Here is a 14,675-nt window from a genome sequence, read left to right as displayed (position 1 = left end):
CATAAAATTGTACATATATAATTCAGAAGATAAAGAAAGAGGGAGAGATGTATGTCACACCTCCCTCTCCCCCACCCAGAAAGATACAGCCATTGTTTGGAGACAGAGATTTGGGAAGCATCAACACACAGACCCCAGCACAGTAAGTGTCGTCTCAGCCACTTCACATACGAAGTATCCTCTTTGAACAATTTTGCCAACAAGGTAGGTACCTTGACCTTCATGTCAACTAGGCAAGGGCAAGGGATGTGAGACAACACTCAACGTCAAGGAAAGCCATATGGTGGAGATTTGAATGCAGTCCACCCTTCTGAGGGAAGATAGTCAGTTTTTCTAAAAGGAACCAAGGTACAATTCTAGATAAAGAACTGGGGCCACCCTATTCATGGTGTGTGTTATGTATATTTTGTCATCCTCAACACAGACTAAAGTTACCTGGGGAAAGGGTACTGCAATTGAGGGGTTGCCTACTACAGACTGGCTTGTGGGCATGCCTGTGAGGCATTGTGTTTGATGTAGAAGGGCTCAGCCCAGTGTGGGTTGTTCCACTCCTGGGAAGACAATAGTCTTGGGTTGTATAAAACAGGTCATCACTCATAGACTATGCAAAAAAAAAGAAAGAAAGATAGAAAGGTAGAAAGAAAGAAAGAAAGAAAGAAAGAAAGAAGAAAAAGAAAAAAGAAGCTAAGAAGCTTATTGGTTATGATAAGCCATTTTATATAAACTTAATTATAATATTGAATTAAGGAAACACTATCCTGTAGGAAGAGATGTCTTTTTTATTTCTTTTAAGGTCAGAAACTATACTAAATAAGAAAGAAAGCTAATGCTGATCAAATGCTGATCAAACCATAGGGAGCAAGACAGTAAGTAAGCAGCATTCCTCACTGTCTTTGGTTTATTTAGTTCCTGCCCTGTGGTTCCTGCTTTGAGAATCCACACTGGCTTTCCTCACAATGATGGGTAATATGGAAAGGTATCTTTCCTCACTCAAGTTGATTTGGTGGATTTAATCTTAGCAACAGAAACAAAACTAGGACATGGCTGAATGGCAGAGAGCATGCTGGGAAGGTCAGGGGCAGAGTCTCAGCGATCAGGAAGAGACACCATGAAACAGAGCAAGCAGGATGAGAAGTACATAGGTAAATGAGCCTTGGAGCAACACATAGATGAACAGAAATGGGTGAATTTAAGTTGTTATAAGAGTTACCTAAAAAAAAAAAAAAAAAAAAAAAAAAAGGGAAGCAAACAAGCCTAAGCTATCAGTCAAACATTTATAATTAATATTAAGTCTCTATGTGATTATTTGGGAGCAGCTGGTGAGATAGAGCTGATCAGTTGTCCTGAGAAAACCCCTGCCTTCAACATGGTATTACCATCACCAAAAGATCATGGACTGGGGAAGAAAAATAGTTAACTCAACATAAGAATGCCAAAAGACCACTCAATGTGCTCTGTGTCTACTGAACCCAGTTTTCTGTTCACTGATAAAGAGTCATGAGTAAGTAAATGTGTGAGGAGCTAGGGAGCAAGAAAAAGGCAAGATAATTGGCTTCCTTGTGCCACAGATGATGTATTCTTGATACCCAACCATCTTAGCAAATGATTGACTACTCCAGGGATGGAAAACTCTAATATCTTCTAGATCCAGATTTATAGTATAAACATAAAAGGAAATGAGTGTTTCTGTATAAAGAGCATTGTAGAAAAAAGACAAACAACATGTTCTGCTCCAGCTGAAGGTATTAAATGACATTTTTCATAATTATCAATGAGGCAAGGCACACACACACATCACAGTCTAAAGCTGTCTCACAACTATTTCTGATGTCTCATATGTTTAGTAGCTCATCTGGGGGAATTACATTTTATATCCAGACATATCTGGCTCTAAGACAGCAGTTTTCAACCTGTGGGCCACAACCCCTTTGGGAGTGCAACAATCCTTTCATGGGGGTCACCTAAGACCATTGGAAAACACAGATATTTACATTACATTTCATAACAGTAGCAAAATTACAGTTTTTCAATAGCAATGAAAATAATTTTATGGTTGGGGGTCACCACAATATGAGGAACTGTATTAAAAGGTCAAGACATTAGGAAGGTTAGAGCCACTGCCCTAAGACATCAATCAATATTTGAAATAACCCTCATATACATGATAGCTGGTATGATGCATCATAAAAGGGTGAGGGCTCTGGTGTCAAAACAAAACAGAATAATCCATCAAAATCCAAACTTCAGAACACAGATTGCTCCAGGTGTCCTCGCCAAGACTGAAGAGCATCATCACATAAACAAAACTCATATTCTGGTGTCTTTAAAATCAGTACCCAACTCCTTAGCAGAACTCTCCGGGGAAGGCTTGCTCTTTATAACTGAGGTCTCTAAAATCACCAAAGAGAAGGTGAGTCTCTGCAATCCAAACCTTTTCCTCACCATAAAGGGTCAAAGGTAATGTCAGCAGGCACCCAGGTGGAACATATATTACAAAGGTCATCACTCCTAGCCCACTCAAAATGTGGTTTATTGGTTAAAGGTTATGATAAGCCATTTTACATACACTCAAGGATAATATTTAATTAAGGAAATAGCATCATATAGAAAGAAATGTCTGTTTTTTATTTCCTTTAAGGTCTGTAACTGCACTGAATATGCCCAGATTTTTTTTAATCAACAGGCTATTTTTAATGCACACAACAGTTTTACAGCTGGAAATATATATACTGAGGTACACTTGGCACTACTGGTTTTTAAGTTAAATTTGAACAACCAATTAAATCCCTCAGTCTATGGTATGTAATGGAGGCACAGGCTATAAAAATGTTGACTTTGGTTATAGTCTCATAATGCAATTTAGCCCTTCTAGTAATGGCTGTGCAAATAATCGGCCACAGGAAAACCATTTTATATCTCATACAATTACCTACCACCACAGAAGTAATTGTTATTATTGTCCTGCTTATTGAACTACAATAAGCACTCTTGAGTTGCTAAGATAGTTGAAGGCCATTGTGGAAACTCCCATCCTCACAGACTGGTGACTATAATTAGCAAAGTTAAGAATGGCAGTTTCAGATGAACATTAGACAAGAAATTATCCCCAGAAGGTTCTTAAGTTTCAGACTTTAAATGAGAAATACTAATGTCTCCAATGATGTCCACTTCCTGTCTTCAAAAGGCCACTTGTCATCTAGACACAGTCATCAACCCTAAGAGAACTCACCAACGATGAGAAAACTTCATGACCCCAACCAGGTCAGTTTTGTCTCTAAATGGCATCCACTTTCTGGCAGTGTTCTGGGAGGGCTGGTTTTACTTCTGGGAGCTTGGTCAAACACTTTCAATTCACTGTGTTTTGACTTTTCGTTTCAGAAACTGCCCCACCATCTTGAAAAACAGTGATGAATTTGGGTGCCTCACGGGCCACATCTGTCAGCTTCTCATCAGGTTTCTATCCAACCTTGGCTTCTCTATCAGCACAAGGATAAGGAAGACTATGGGGTACAATTTCTTTTTACGTGGATCCCACCTGAGCCTCATCAATCATCCCAAAGGCTCTGGATACTCAGGAAGCCAAGACGCCCACTGGTCTGTCTTCCATTCTCCTCTCACACCAGGCAGCAAATCTGCCATCTGGGAAGCTTGGGCTTCCAAGAGAGTCCAGGGACCAAGCTTACAGTAGATTACCACTACAGTCTCTTATTCAAAAGGTTAACTCAACCTGTTCTAGAACTACATGGAAATTTAGAGGACAACCTTAAAAATGGCAGCTACTATGACTGATTCACTGGGTGGGATGGGAAGCCCAAAGTGGCCCTTGAGACTGTTTTCTTTCAGTATCTGCAGGCCTCCTCGTAGAGGGTGGCCAGTCCCTTTGGCTTCTTTATTCAGAACCTTCTCTTGAGACGAACCACCTCTGAGGGCATCCTCCCCTGGGATTGGTGGTGGCTTCTTGTTTGTCCAATGGTCCAAATCCCAAGCAAGAACAGTTGTGGTCCCAAGGCTAGCTAAGCCCTTTCTCCCCAGAGAGTTTGGGTATTTCTCTATTGTTCAAAAGATGACAGATGGATGTCTTCTTCTTACATTTTGAACCAATTTCAAAATAATTCAGTGTCCATGCTACCTGTGTGGCCTTGGAGGCAAGTATTATCCCCTAAATGTGCTAGAGAGTGCTGGAAGCAGAATTCACATTCATGTCTCCTGACAAGTCTGACCACCAGCATACAACTTCCACGTTCCACCTAGGGGCTCCCTCTGAGGCTCCCCTTTCACCCTGTGAATCTTGACACCAGCAGAGACTGTCCCCAAGACCCTGCAAGGAGAGCTTCTGAGCCCAGAGAAGGGGGGCACTAGGCAGCAGGTGGGGGGAGGGGGGAAGGCACTCAGTGGCCCCCGTGGAATGGCAAGAGTGGTGTTCCCTGAGCACACCCCCTCCCCAGCCCGCACGCCCTGGCACTCGTCTCCTTTGCATTCCCCCTCCCCAAGAGCTTGGCTCAGCTGCAATCACCCATCTTCTCCTCCCCACCCAGCCGAGACCCGCGCACCCCCGGGGGCTCGGCACCCCTAAATTGAGCCGTCCGCAGCGCCGCCCCCCGCATTCCCTCACACGTCCGGCGGCGACTTTTTTCTTTTTTTCTTTTTTTCTTTCTTTTTTATTTATTTATTTATTTATTTATTTTTACCTGTACTTTTCTGCACACTTGGGGCGGTTCGTCGAGGCTGAGCAAGCACCTCCCCGGGACCGCTACCTTCCCTCCCTCCGCCCCGGCTCCGCCCGGCTTCCTCCTTCCCCTCTCCAAGGCCGCAAAGTAGATGGAGTAAGAGAGTGTGTGCGCGAGAGAAAGAGAAAGAGGGAGCGGGCGCCGCGGGAGGCGGCGGCGGGAGGCGCGCCGGGCCCCCGCCACCCTCCGGTCCCCGCCGCCACCCTCGGGTCCGCCGACACCCTCGAGTCTCCCCGCCGCCCTCCGATCCCCGGCGCCGCCACCCGAGGGCTCAGGACTCTGCTTGCACCCGGCTTGGCCCGGCCGGGTTCCCCGGCGCCGCCCGCGCCCCGGCGTCCCCGTACCTCGTAAAGGTCCCCAGAAGCCATGCCAGGCTGCGGAACTTGGCTCGCCGGGTGTGCGCGTCTTGCTCGCTCGCGCGCTCCCGTGCGTGTGCGCGCGGGGGGCCCGGGCTACGCGCGCGCGTGAGCGCGTGTGTGCGTGCGTGTATGTGTGCGCGCGCGCGAGAAAGAGAGAGAGAGTGTGTGTGTGTGCGTATGTGTGTGTGTGTGTATGTGTGCGTGTGTGTGTGTGTGTGTGTGTGTGTGTGTGTGTGTGCGCGCGCGCGCGAGTGTGTGTGCGGCGTGTTGAGTAAACTGTGTTTTTGCAGAATGACAGGCTTGGGGGCCGCCTGTGCGCAGAATCGGAGCGGGCGGCGGCGGGGCTGGCGTAACCGGCGGCGGCCGTGGCAATTGCAGCGACACACAAGCGCGGGCAGCGGCGACCGACGGCTGCGCAGCGCGCCCCAAGCCTCGGACGGGGCCCCCGAGCGCCCGGGCCCTCCGCGTCTCAAGGCCAGTGAATGCAGGGCTAGGCTCGCCCCGGCGCCGCCTGCAGGAAGCCACCCCGCGCCCGCCGCCCGCCCGGACGCTGCTGCCACTGGGCGAGTCCCCGCCTCCCAGGAGCCCGGCCCGGCCCCCGGGGCGGAGGGGGAGGCGGCCACCGCGGGCCGAGCCCGAGACCGTTCCCGAGCCCGACCGCGCGCTTGCAGCCCCGAGAGCCCCCAGAGGGCCCCGAGAGTGCCCGGCCAGGTGCCCACCCCGCATGACCTGCCCGAGCTGCGAAGGAGAGTCTTGGAGGCAGGTCTCTACATGCAGGTCGCAGGGAAGGGAGCCCCTCTTTGGTCCTGCTTCTTGCTCCGGGGGTACTCTACTCTTCTTCCAGAGGAGGGGACTGGGCAAGGTCTTAGGAGACTTGGTCCCTCGGAGCTAAAGGGGCCCTTGTTTCCAGGATGGGTTTTAAAAAGAGAGATGAAGTGGCCCATCCACAGGATCCATGGAAAGCCAGGACATAGTGGCCCCTTCCCACTAGGGCCAGGGATGGCCCTCCTTAAGCAGGCTTCCTGCCCCACTATCCAGTCAATCACCAGTTAATCAACAAACATTTCCCAAAGTCCACCCAACTGCACGTATCTACCGCCAACAGTGAGACCCAGCCCGCAATGGACTTTGAATCCCAGGGGAAAGAGAAGGGGCAGCTCAGGAAGAGAAGGAGGGCTCCTTATATGTCTCAACGGTGCTGCCACTACTACTGGGCTACAGAGAGCCAGGGGGAGGAATAGGGGAAGTTATCTCTTTCTAAAAAAAAAAAAAAAAAAAAAAATCCTTTATGTATGGTCACCCTTGTGCTAAAAAGCTTCTCCTTATGTATTAACACAGCTATCTCAGAACCTGGACAGACTGTTCTGAAATTGGAGGGAGACACAAGCTCCGGTGTCCACCTTGTCTTTTTCTGATCCAAATGTATGATGGGCATAATAAGCTATATCCTCCTACGGTCATTTGCTGTTTGCAGCACAGTGGGAAGATCACCTGTTGCCCTTTCTAAACGGTGCCCGTGTATGAGCACCATGGAAGATGCATGTACCTGTGGCATTGTGGCCTGTCCATCCCCAGGGAACTCAGGAAAACTGAGTTATGTCATAATCTGAACCCTGACTTCTCCTCCTGGAGAGGGGCATGACAAGGGCTTGTCTGAATACCACAAACTTTTATCACAACTGCTGGTGGAGAGAGATCCAGAATCAGTGCTTGTTGGGGTATGTCAAAACAGCATTGTGTTCCAATATCAACTGAAAATTCAGTATTAAAGTAGTGAGGAGAAAATGGGGAAGGTGGGGGGATAAATACAGGCATGCATTTGGTTAGAAATGGTAGGAATTAGCACAACCCTTAGGGTATTTCCCAATGGCTACTGTTTTAAATAATGCAATTAATACTAAGTACCTCTAAGTCAACTGGTAGCAAAACAAATGTGAATGTGCCTCAGTTGTTGGGTAAATTGGCATGCCACCAAATTACATACACTGAGAATTTAATTTGGAAAGGGATGGCAAGAAAGAAACCAGATTTGGCGTAATATGCTAAGTCAAATTGTAAAACATAACCAGTACTTTGGGGTGGGGTAACACATACCCACAATTTGTTATGCTCAAATTCTCCCTGGGAATGAAATTTGAAAATCCCTAATTTAGAATGGTTCTCTGGGTTTAAGGAAGTGGATACAAATAGAGGAGCAGCATGTTCAGGGCATTTTATTGAGATAAGGACAAGAATCTTGAGAACTCACAGAGAAGAGACTAGGCTTCTGTCTGGGCAAGGAGGTAAGGTAGATGGCAGGAAGTTCTGCAATAGGAGAAATGTAAGATTCAAAAGTGACCTTGAATGGCTGGCGAATGCCAGTGAGCTCACGGGGGTCTTGAACACTAAGCCGAGAAGTCCGCCATGGAACAGAACAGTGAGCATCCCCCCCCCCCAAAAAAAGAGAGAGAGAGAAAAGAAAAAAGGAAAGAAAAGAAAAAAGAAAAGTTGCATCAGTCAAAGCATGTGGCAACAGGAGGAAATATGGGAGGGAGAGCCAACAAGTGATTGAATTGAGGGGTAGGGAGACCAGTTATGTGGTCCTCCCTGGTAGCAATAAAATAAAGATGTAAACCTGGACTTGCCAGATGCCCCCAAGGAAGAAGTCATTTAACTTCCATTATGGCTGCTCCACCTACTTCCACCAAGCATTTGATCCAGATCAACAGGACCTGGTGACTAACAGGATGTGTGAGCATCAAGAACTGGGGGAGGGGTGAGCAGCTAAGGAAAGAAAGGATACACAGATGACTAAGGTTTGGGACTGTGGCTGAACCACCCACCATCACTACATTATTTTATTTTGAGTTTATTTCCCCAGGCCATGCTGGCTTCCAGGAAAGACAGATGCTTCCTCAGGCTGAAAGGGGGAAGGGTCTTTACCCTTTGGACAGTGCTGCTCCAAATTCTTCAGATGACAGGTGCAAAGTGAGAGAGTGCTGCCATCTCCCACAAACTAGGGTAGACCCTTCCAACTAACCATAAACTGCTCAAGGACAAGCGACAGAAAACCCAGTGAAACCCACTTCCAATAAGAGTCTCTTGACTTGACTCATGCAGGTTCAGAAAGGGTGGAGTCACTTTCAAGACAAGCTGGCATCAAGGTCACAAGGAATAGGAGGTAGCTTTCGCTACTTTCTGGAAGCTGATGTTTTGTTTGTTGAAGATAAGCTTTCTGCTGCCACTTGTCAGTGTCAGCTCCCCTCACCTCACAGGGTATTTATAAATCCCAAGCGATGTCTCTGATTGGCCCATAACCCCATTCACAATTTGTTTGGCCCAATCACTATAGTCAGTCACTGACCGTACACTATGATTGGCCAGGCGTAAGTCACAAGACTGCCTGGGAGGCAGAGGGATATGATGATTGGCAGTTTAATCAAAATTACATGATTGAAAGTGGAGATGAGTGCAAAGAAATGGCAGGGATACAATGGAAAGATGGATGGAGAGACTGATGCTCACTGTATGCTGGAACTAATCTGGGACAAAATGGGAAGTTGAAAGTGAAGGAGGTAGCTGCCAAGCATGACCTTACAATAAAGCAAAATCAGCCCGTTTACTAGCCAAGGAGGGATTGGCCCCACTGCCCTGTCAGAGGCAATACTGTCTTTCTAGCATGAGGCATCCCCTTGCCCTCTGGTGCTCATTGGTTGAGCGTCGGGACTCTTCCACACACTGGCTCTCTGACTCTTACATCATTGCATCCATGTGTGATGCAAGCTTATCATCTCTGTGTGCTTCCATATCTAGACATACCCTGTATGTGAATGTATTCCAGTGTACTAAATATTCCCCAGCTCCAATGGCTCAATGCAAGATGCATTTGTGAATGCATTTATGAATCCATATAGTTTCATGACATGAACTGTGGCAGCTTGCTTGGTGGTTCAGATCTAGGAGATGCCAGTCAAAAAGTTTAGTAGTCCTGCTGTCATTAAGGCTTGAATAGGGCTGGAGCACCTGCCTCCAAGATGATCTCCCACATAGCTGCTGTCAGGAAGCTGAAACTTTTGGGCCAGGGGTCCTGCCCTATGGCTGCTTGACTGCCCTAACATCATTCTCATCTTTGTCCTTGTGATAACTATCATTAATTGTCAACCTGACAGAATCTACAATCACCTGGAAGATGGGCCTGTGGGTATGTCTACGGGGAATAATCTTGATCATGTTCATTGATGTGGAAAGACTCATTTTAATTGTGGACAGGCGCATTCCCTGGGCAAGGAATCCTGGAATGTATAAAATGTTGAGAGCAAGCTAAACACTAACATTCACACATCCATTTGTTTCTTCTGATTAGGAACATAATCTAACCATCTGCTTCCAACTCCTGTTGCCTTAGCTTCCCTTCCATGATGGACAGTCCCTTGAACTGGGAGATAAAAGAAATGTTTCCTCCCTTTAAACTGATGTTGTTGGGCTATTTTATTATAGCAGCCAGAAAAGAAGCAAAGACAGCCTGAATCCAGCACAACATTCAGATCATGGGACAGTAACCCATCTGATGTACCTGCCACTGCTAGGAAGCCTACCTGATGTTGCTACTGAAATGACTGGCTGGCATGGGCCTACTGAACAACTGGACATATCATCAGAGATATATCCAGTTTTTCCCTCAAAGATGAGGAAACTAAGCATCAGGCTGACCAGTGCTAGAGTACAGGAAGGAAGATCCAAAGATTTGAATATCTCACCATGATCACCAAACACTGCCTCTTCATTGTATCTTGCCCTTTGGAATTGAGTCTCCAAAGGCAACTCAAGAGGAATAGAATAGGCTCTACCCTTTAAAAGGAAACTATCAAAAAACTTCCTGATTTTAAAATCCTCACACCCATCAGAAGTTGACAGCCCATTGATGTGTTTTAGGAATTAAATGTGGTGATATCCACAAAGCACCTGCCACTAATAAGTGTTGGACAACAGTTACTGATACATTACTATGACAACTACTATTAACTAATTTCAAGCTTGAGGTATGTCTCAGTAATGTCCTTAAAGGTTCAAGATTCCTAAAAGGGGACAGTAAATCCAATAAGACCTTCAAAAAGAATATTGTTTTCAAGACATGAAGGAACCCTTACCACCAATTAAACTTGATTTTCAGTATTAACATTAAAAGGTTTTATTTCCACAAATGGTGGTTGAAGTAAATTCAGTCTTATTCCATAGCTAACACTAATCTAGGCATTATTAATACAAAATGAAATGTCCTACCTTCGCAGTGCTTAGCAAACAATGAAAACAACAGAAAACAACAAACCAATTAAAATATAATAAGACAAACTGTAGCTAATGTGCTCTTATTTCAAATAAGGACGAGAACTAGGAGACCAGTGAGGCTGGGTAAAGAGGAAGAGAGGAGCCAAGACGGGTGTGCAGGGACAAGATGTCACCAGTTTTCATAAGGTGCATGGATAAGGCCGCACTAAGATGGTGGCATATGAGCAGAAAGCCAAACCATGTGAGAGAGGATCAAATTAAAGGACAAGGAATGTCATGGGAGTGCCAGCAATGACCAGTGGTGAACAAACTAAGTGGCATGACATGGCCTGTTGGCTCCAAATAACAAGAGTGATGTGGGGCATATATGAGGTCCTAGGGATGGGGACCCCAGAATATGCTGTCAACAATGAAGAAATATGGTTGACACAGCATCTGAAGAAGTGAGGGAAGTCCTACAACTTTGATCTGAACCTTTGGGTAAATAGAAGTGATGTTTACTAAGATGGAGGAAACTGGGACATCATTTGTAGGTGGCAATAGGACCAGGTGAGAAGAAAGCAACACCTCTGGTTCAGCAGTGTGGAGATGAGCAACAGACTTCTGAGCAAGGAGGAGGAGGAAAGCATTTGAAATGTGTGGAAACTTCTATGGGATGCAAGGAAGCCAGACAGCTTGGTCCCTGAGATTGAGCATGGGCCTGGAGCAGAAGGAGCTTGGAATGAATCCCAAATCTCTTGAGAATAAGATGTCAGGAAGAGAAAGGGAGGCAAAAATGGAGACTAAGAAGCAATGACAGAGGTAGGAACTTACCAACAGACTACTCTGATCCAAGTGTGTGTGTGTATGTTAGAGAGAGACAGAGAGACAGAGAGACAGAGAGAGACAGGGACAGAGACAGGGACAGAGACAAAGAGCAGGACTAATGGTTATAGGTTGTGTAAGGTATGTATGGGACCTGACAACATAGCATAGGTCAGTTGGAAACTAGAATGGCTTGGGTTGAGAAAGAAAACCTTGGCAACAAGGACATGCAGGTGACAAGCACAGGTGGTTCATCCAAGTCCTGTAGTGATGACAAGCAGGGAAGTGGGTCAGTAGGTGGTGGGTGTGTTGAATGTGGGAAGGGTTTTTAATACAGAGGTTATCACAGGTCTTTTGTACAATAGTGCAAATGATGTAATAAGTGTGAGGAAAGGATCACACAATAGAAGGGAGAATTACAGGGACAAGAGTCTTGAATCTTTCAATCAAGAGCAGGAGTAGAAGGCTAATGTTGGCAGACTGAGGAGCCCACAGTCTATCTGCATGGTACTGAACTATGTCTTACGAGAGAATTCACATCCACCTAGAACCTCAGAACACAACCTTGTTCTCAGATAAAATTAGTTAAGATAGTGTAGTTATTTGAAAAGAACCACTCCCATAGGCTCATGTATTTAAATGTTTAGGCACCAGGAAATGAAATTCTTTAAAAGGACTACAGGGATGTGGAAGAAGTTGACCCTTCTTAGGGCATAGGCTTTGAGATTTCAAAAGACTAAGCCAGGCCTAGGCGCTCTCTCTCTCTCTCTCTCTCTCTCTCTCTCTCTCTCTCTCTCTCTCTCTCTGTGTGTGTGTGTGTCTGTCTGTCTGTCTGTCTGTCTGTCTGTCTGTCCCCCACCCACCCTCATGGATCAGAATGTAGCTCTCAGCTACTGCTTCAGCACTATGTCTGTAGTATGTTACCATGTTCCCTGCTGTGATGATAATATAATGTATTAAACCTCTGAAACTGTAAGCCAGATCCAATTAAATGTTGTCTTTCATAATAGTTGCCTTGGTGGTGGTGTCTCTTCAAAGAAATACAATAGTGACTAAAACAGAAGTTGGTACCAGTACCAGGGAGCAGGGTATTGCTATGACAAGCCTGATTGTGCTGCTCATTGGTAGAATGTGGACTTTGGGACTTTGGGTTAGGAAAGTAGTTGAAGGCTTTAAATGAGGCTAAGTGGGCCATCCTAGTAGGAGCATTGGAGACAGTGATCCTGAGAGTAATGAAGACCTGGTTCAAGAATATTAGTAAGTGGCCTAGAGACCATTCTTGTGATATTTGGGCAAAGAATGTGGCTACATTTTTGCCCTTTGTCCTGAAAAATGTACCTGAGGTTAAATTAAAGAGTTTTAGACTAATGATGTTAGTAGAGGAGATTTCAAGATAGCATAGTATTAACTGTGTCATATGGTTATTAGTGGCCAATCTTATTCAGAATCTGTAATGAAAAGGAGCAAACTGAGAAAGGAAAAATACAAAATGTACAGTTTGAGGAGAAAAGGAGCACTAGGAAGTGGAATGGAGCTAAGAACAGTGCTCAAGGAGATTAAAAAATAAATTAAAGAACAGCCTGATACTAAACGGAATAAAGGAAGTAGTGACCTTAGGCCAATACTCCACACAGCTAAGCTTCTAACTTGTGAAACAGAATTAAAGAACCGCTTAAGCATTAATGGAAACTAACAACACAAAGCTGAGATGAATGTAATGGAACAAGGGGGGTCCATGTTCCAATCTCAGCAAGCAGCAGGGTTCAGCAGCTTTTATTATGTGGTTCTGGCTTTAAAATTGAGAATGTAAGAAAGGGGATATGAAATCTCCCTCCACACCTAAGGAAAGTCATTAAGGCCAGGAATATGTCAAGAGTGTCCCTGCCTGGAGGCCTGGTGAGGCCATTATATGAGGCTATGAAGGTGAAGCCTGGATTGTGTTGGAGACCCCAAGATGTTGGAGATGCCAGAGTTGTGGAATACCTGCTGAGGAGAGCTGCTAACTGGGAGTGGAACCAGCCCAAAAGAGAGAAGTGTGTTACAGTCAACAAAGCTGAAAAGAATTGGAGATCTGAGGAGCACTTCAACATTAGGCATGGAGATGCAGAATTTGGAGTTTGTTCTGATGGATTTCAGTCTTGTTTTGGTCCAGTATTTCCTCACTAAGCCCCTTTACTCCCTTTTGGGATGGTCATGTCTATCCTGTGCCACTATATGTTAACAGTATGTGATCTGTTAGGTTTGTTTTTTGTTGTTGTTGTTGTTGTTTTGTTTTGTTTTTAATTTTGATTTTACAGGGGGGTTAGTGACAGTTAAGAGAATTATAAGAGTCTCAGAAGAGACTTTGAACTTTAGACTTTTCCACAATATTAAGACTGGTAGACTATGGGGACTTTTGAAGTTGGACTAAATCTAAGTACATCTCTATATCATGATATGACTTTGGGGCCAGGGAATGGAGTATGGTGGTTTGGATGACAATTGCTCATATAGGCGCATATATTTTGAATGCTTAGTCATCAGGGAGCAAAACTCTTTCAAAGGATTAGAAGGATTATGAGGCATGGCTTTGTTAGAGGAAGCATGTCACTGGGGATGGGCTTTAAGGATTCAAAATTCAATGTCAGGCATGTTGCCATGCTCTCCACCATAATGGTAATGGACTAAACCTCTGAAATTCTAAGAAAGCTCCAATCAAATAATTAGTGTCTGTCTTTTTATTATTATTACATTTATTTGTTCAGGGTAGGGTATACGTATGCCATAGAGTATATGTGGACATCAGAGAAGAGATTCTAGTTTTTTTTTTTCTTACACCATATGGATCCTGGGTATTGAACTCAGGTTGTCAGGTTTGCCAACAAATGCCTTTATCCACTGAGCTGTCTTGCTACCCTTAGTAGTAGTCTTCTAATAAGATAACATAGAAATCTTGTATGTTATATAGAGATACATAGAGACTTATGGCAATAGAGGCAGAGACTGAAGCAATACATCTGCAGGCAAGGAATGCCAGTAGCTACCAGATGCTTGGAAGAGGCAAAGAAGCGTTCTTCCCCAAAGGTTTGGGATGGAGCATGGCCCTACCACCAACTTGATTTCAGCCTTCCAGTCTCCATAACGCAAAGAATAAACTTTTATTGAAGTGAGCCATCACATTTGTTGCCATTTGTTATGGCTGCCACAGGCAGCTAACACACTATCACCTGGGAGGACAAAGAATGTCTACAGCAGGCTGCAGAGGAAGTCAGTTGGCAGATTAGCACTGTCCTTTATTATTTCAATATTCTCCATGAGGTAAGCCATAAAATCATCTGATGGAAGAGAGAAAGAAGAATAGAAACCAGACAAGGGATGCAATTTTCCTGGAACAACACTGACTTATTTGCTCTGCTCCCCCATAAAACTTCAATAGAGATGTTGTTCACTTCCAAAGGTGTCCGTATTTAGATATAGGAATAAATGGCTTTTCTAGTGTTGTCTATCTGAGGATAAATTAAAGGACATGGAAAGTCAACTT

The 14,675-nt window shown here is 45.0% G+C and overlaps 1 protein-coding gene across 1 annotated transcript in view; it reads right to left on the bottom strand.

The window, feature by feature from the left end:
- The window catches only part of Cdyl2 (chromodomain Y like 2), a 184,017-nt gene extending 178,487 nt beyond the window's left edge, over positions 1 to 5,530 (bottom strand). The window contains exon 1 of the mRNA XM_051201521.1: positions 5,072 to 5,530. Within this exon, the coding sequence (XP_051057478.1) occupies positions 5,072 to 5,095 (24 nt within the window). The 5' untranslated portion in view covers positions 5,096 to 5,530. The remainder of the gene's footprint in view (positions 1 to 5,071) is intronic.
- Positions 5,531 to 14,675: the final 9,145 nt, after the last annotated feature.

This window comes from Phodopus roborovskii, unplaced genomic scaffold (assembly GCF_943737965.1).
Source record: "Phodopus roborovskii unplaced genomic scaffold, PHOROB, whole genome shotgun sequence".
In the NCBI taxonomy this organism is placed as follows: Eukaryota; Metazoa; Chordata; class Mammalia; order Rodentia; family Cricetidae; genus Phodopus; species Phodopus roborovskii.
This window is presented reverse-complemented; position numbering and strand designations above follow the sequence as displayed.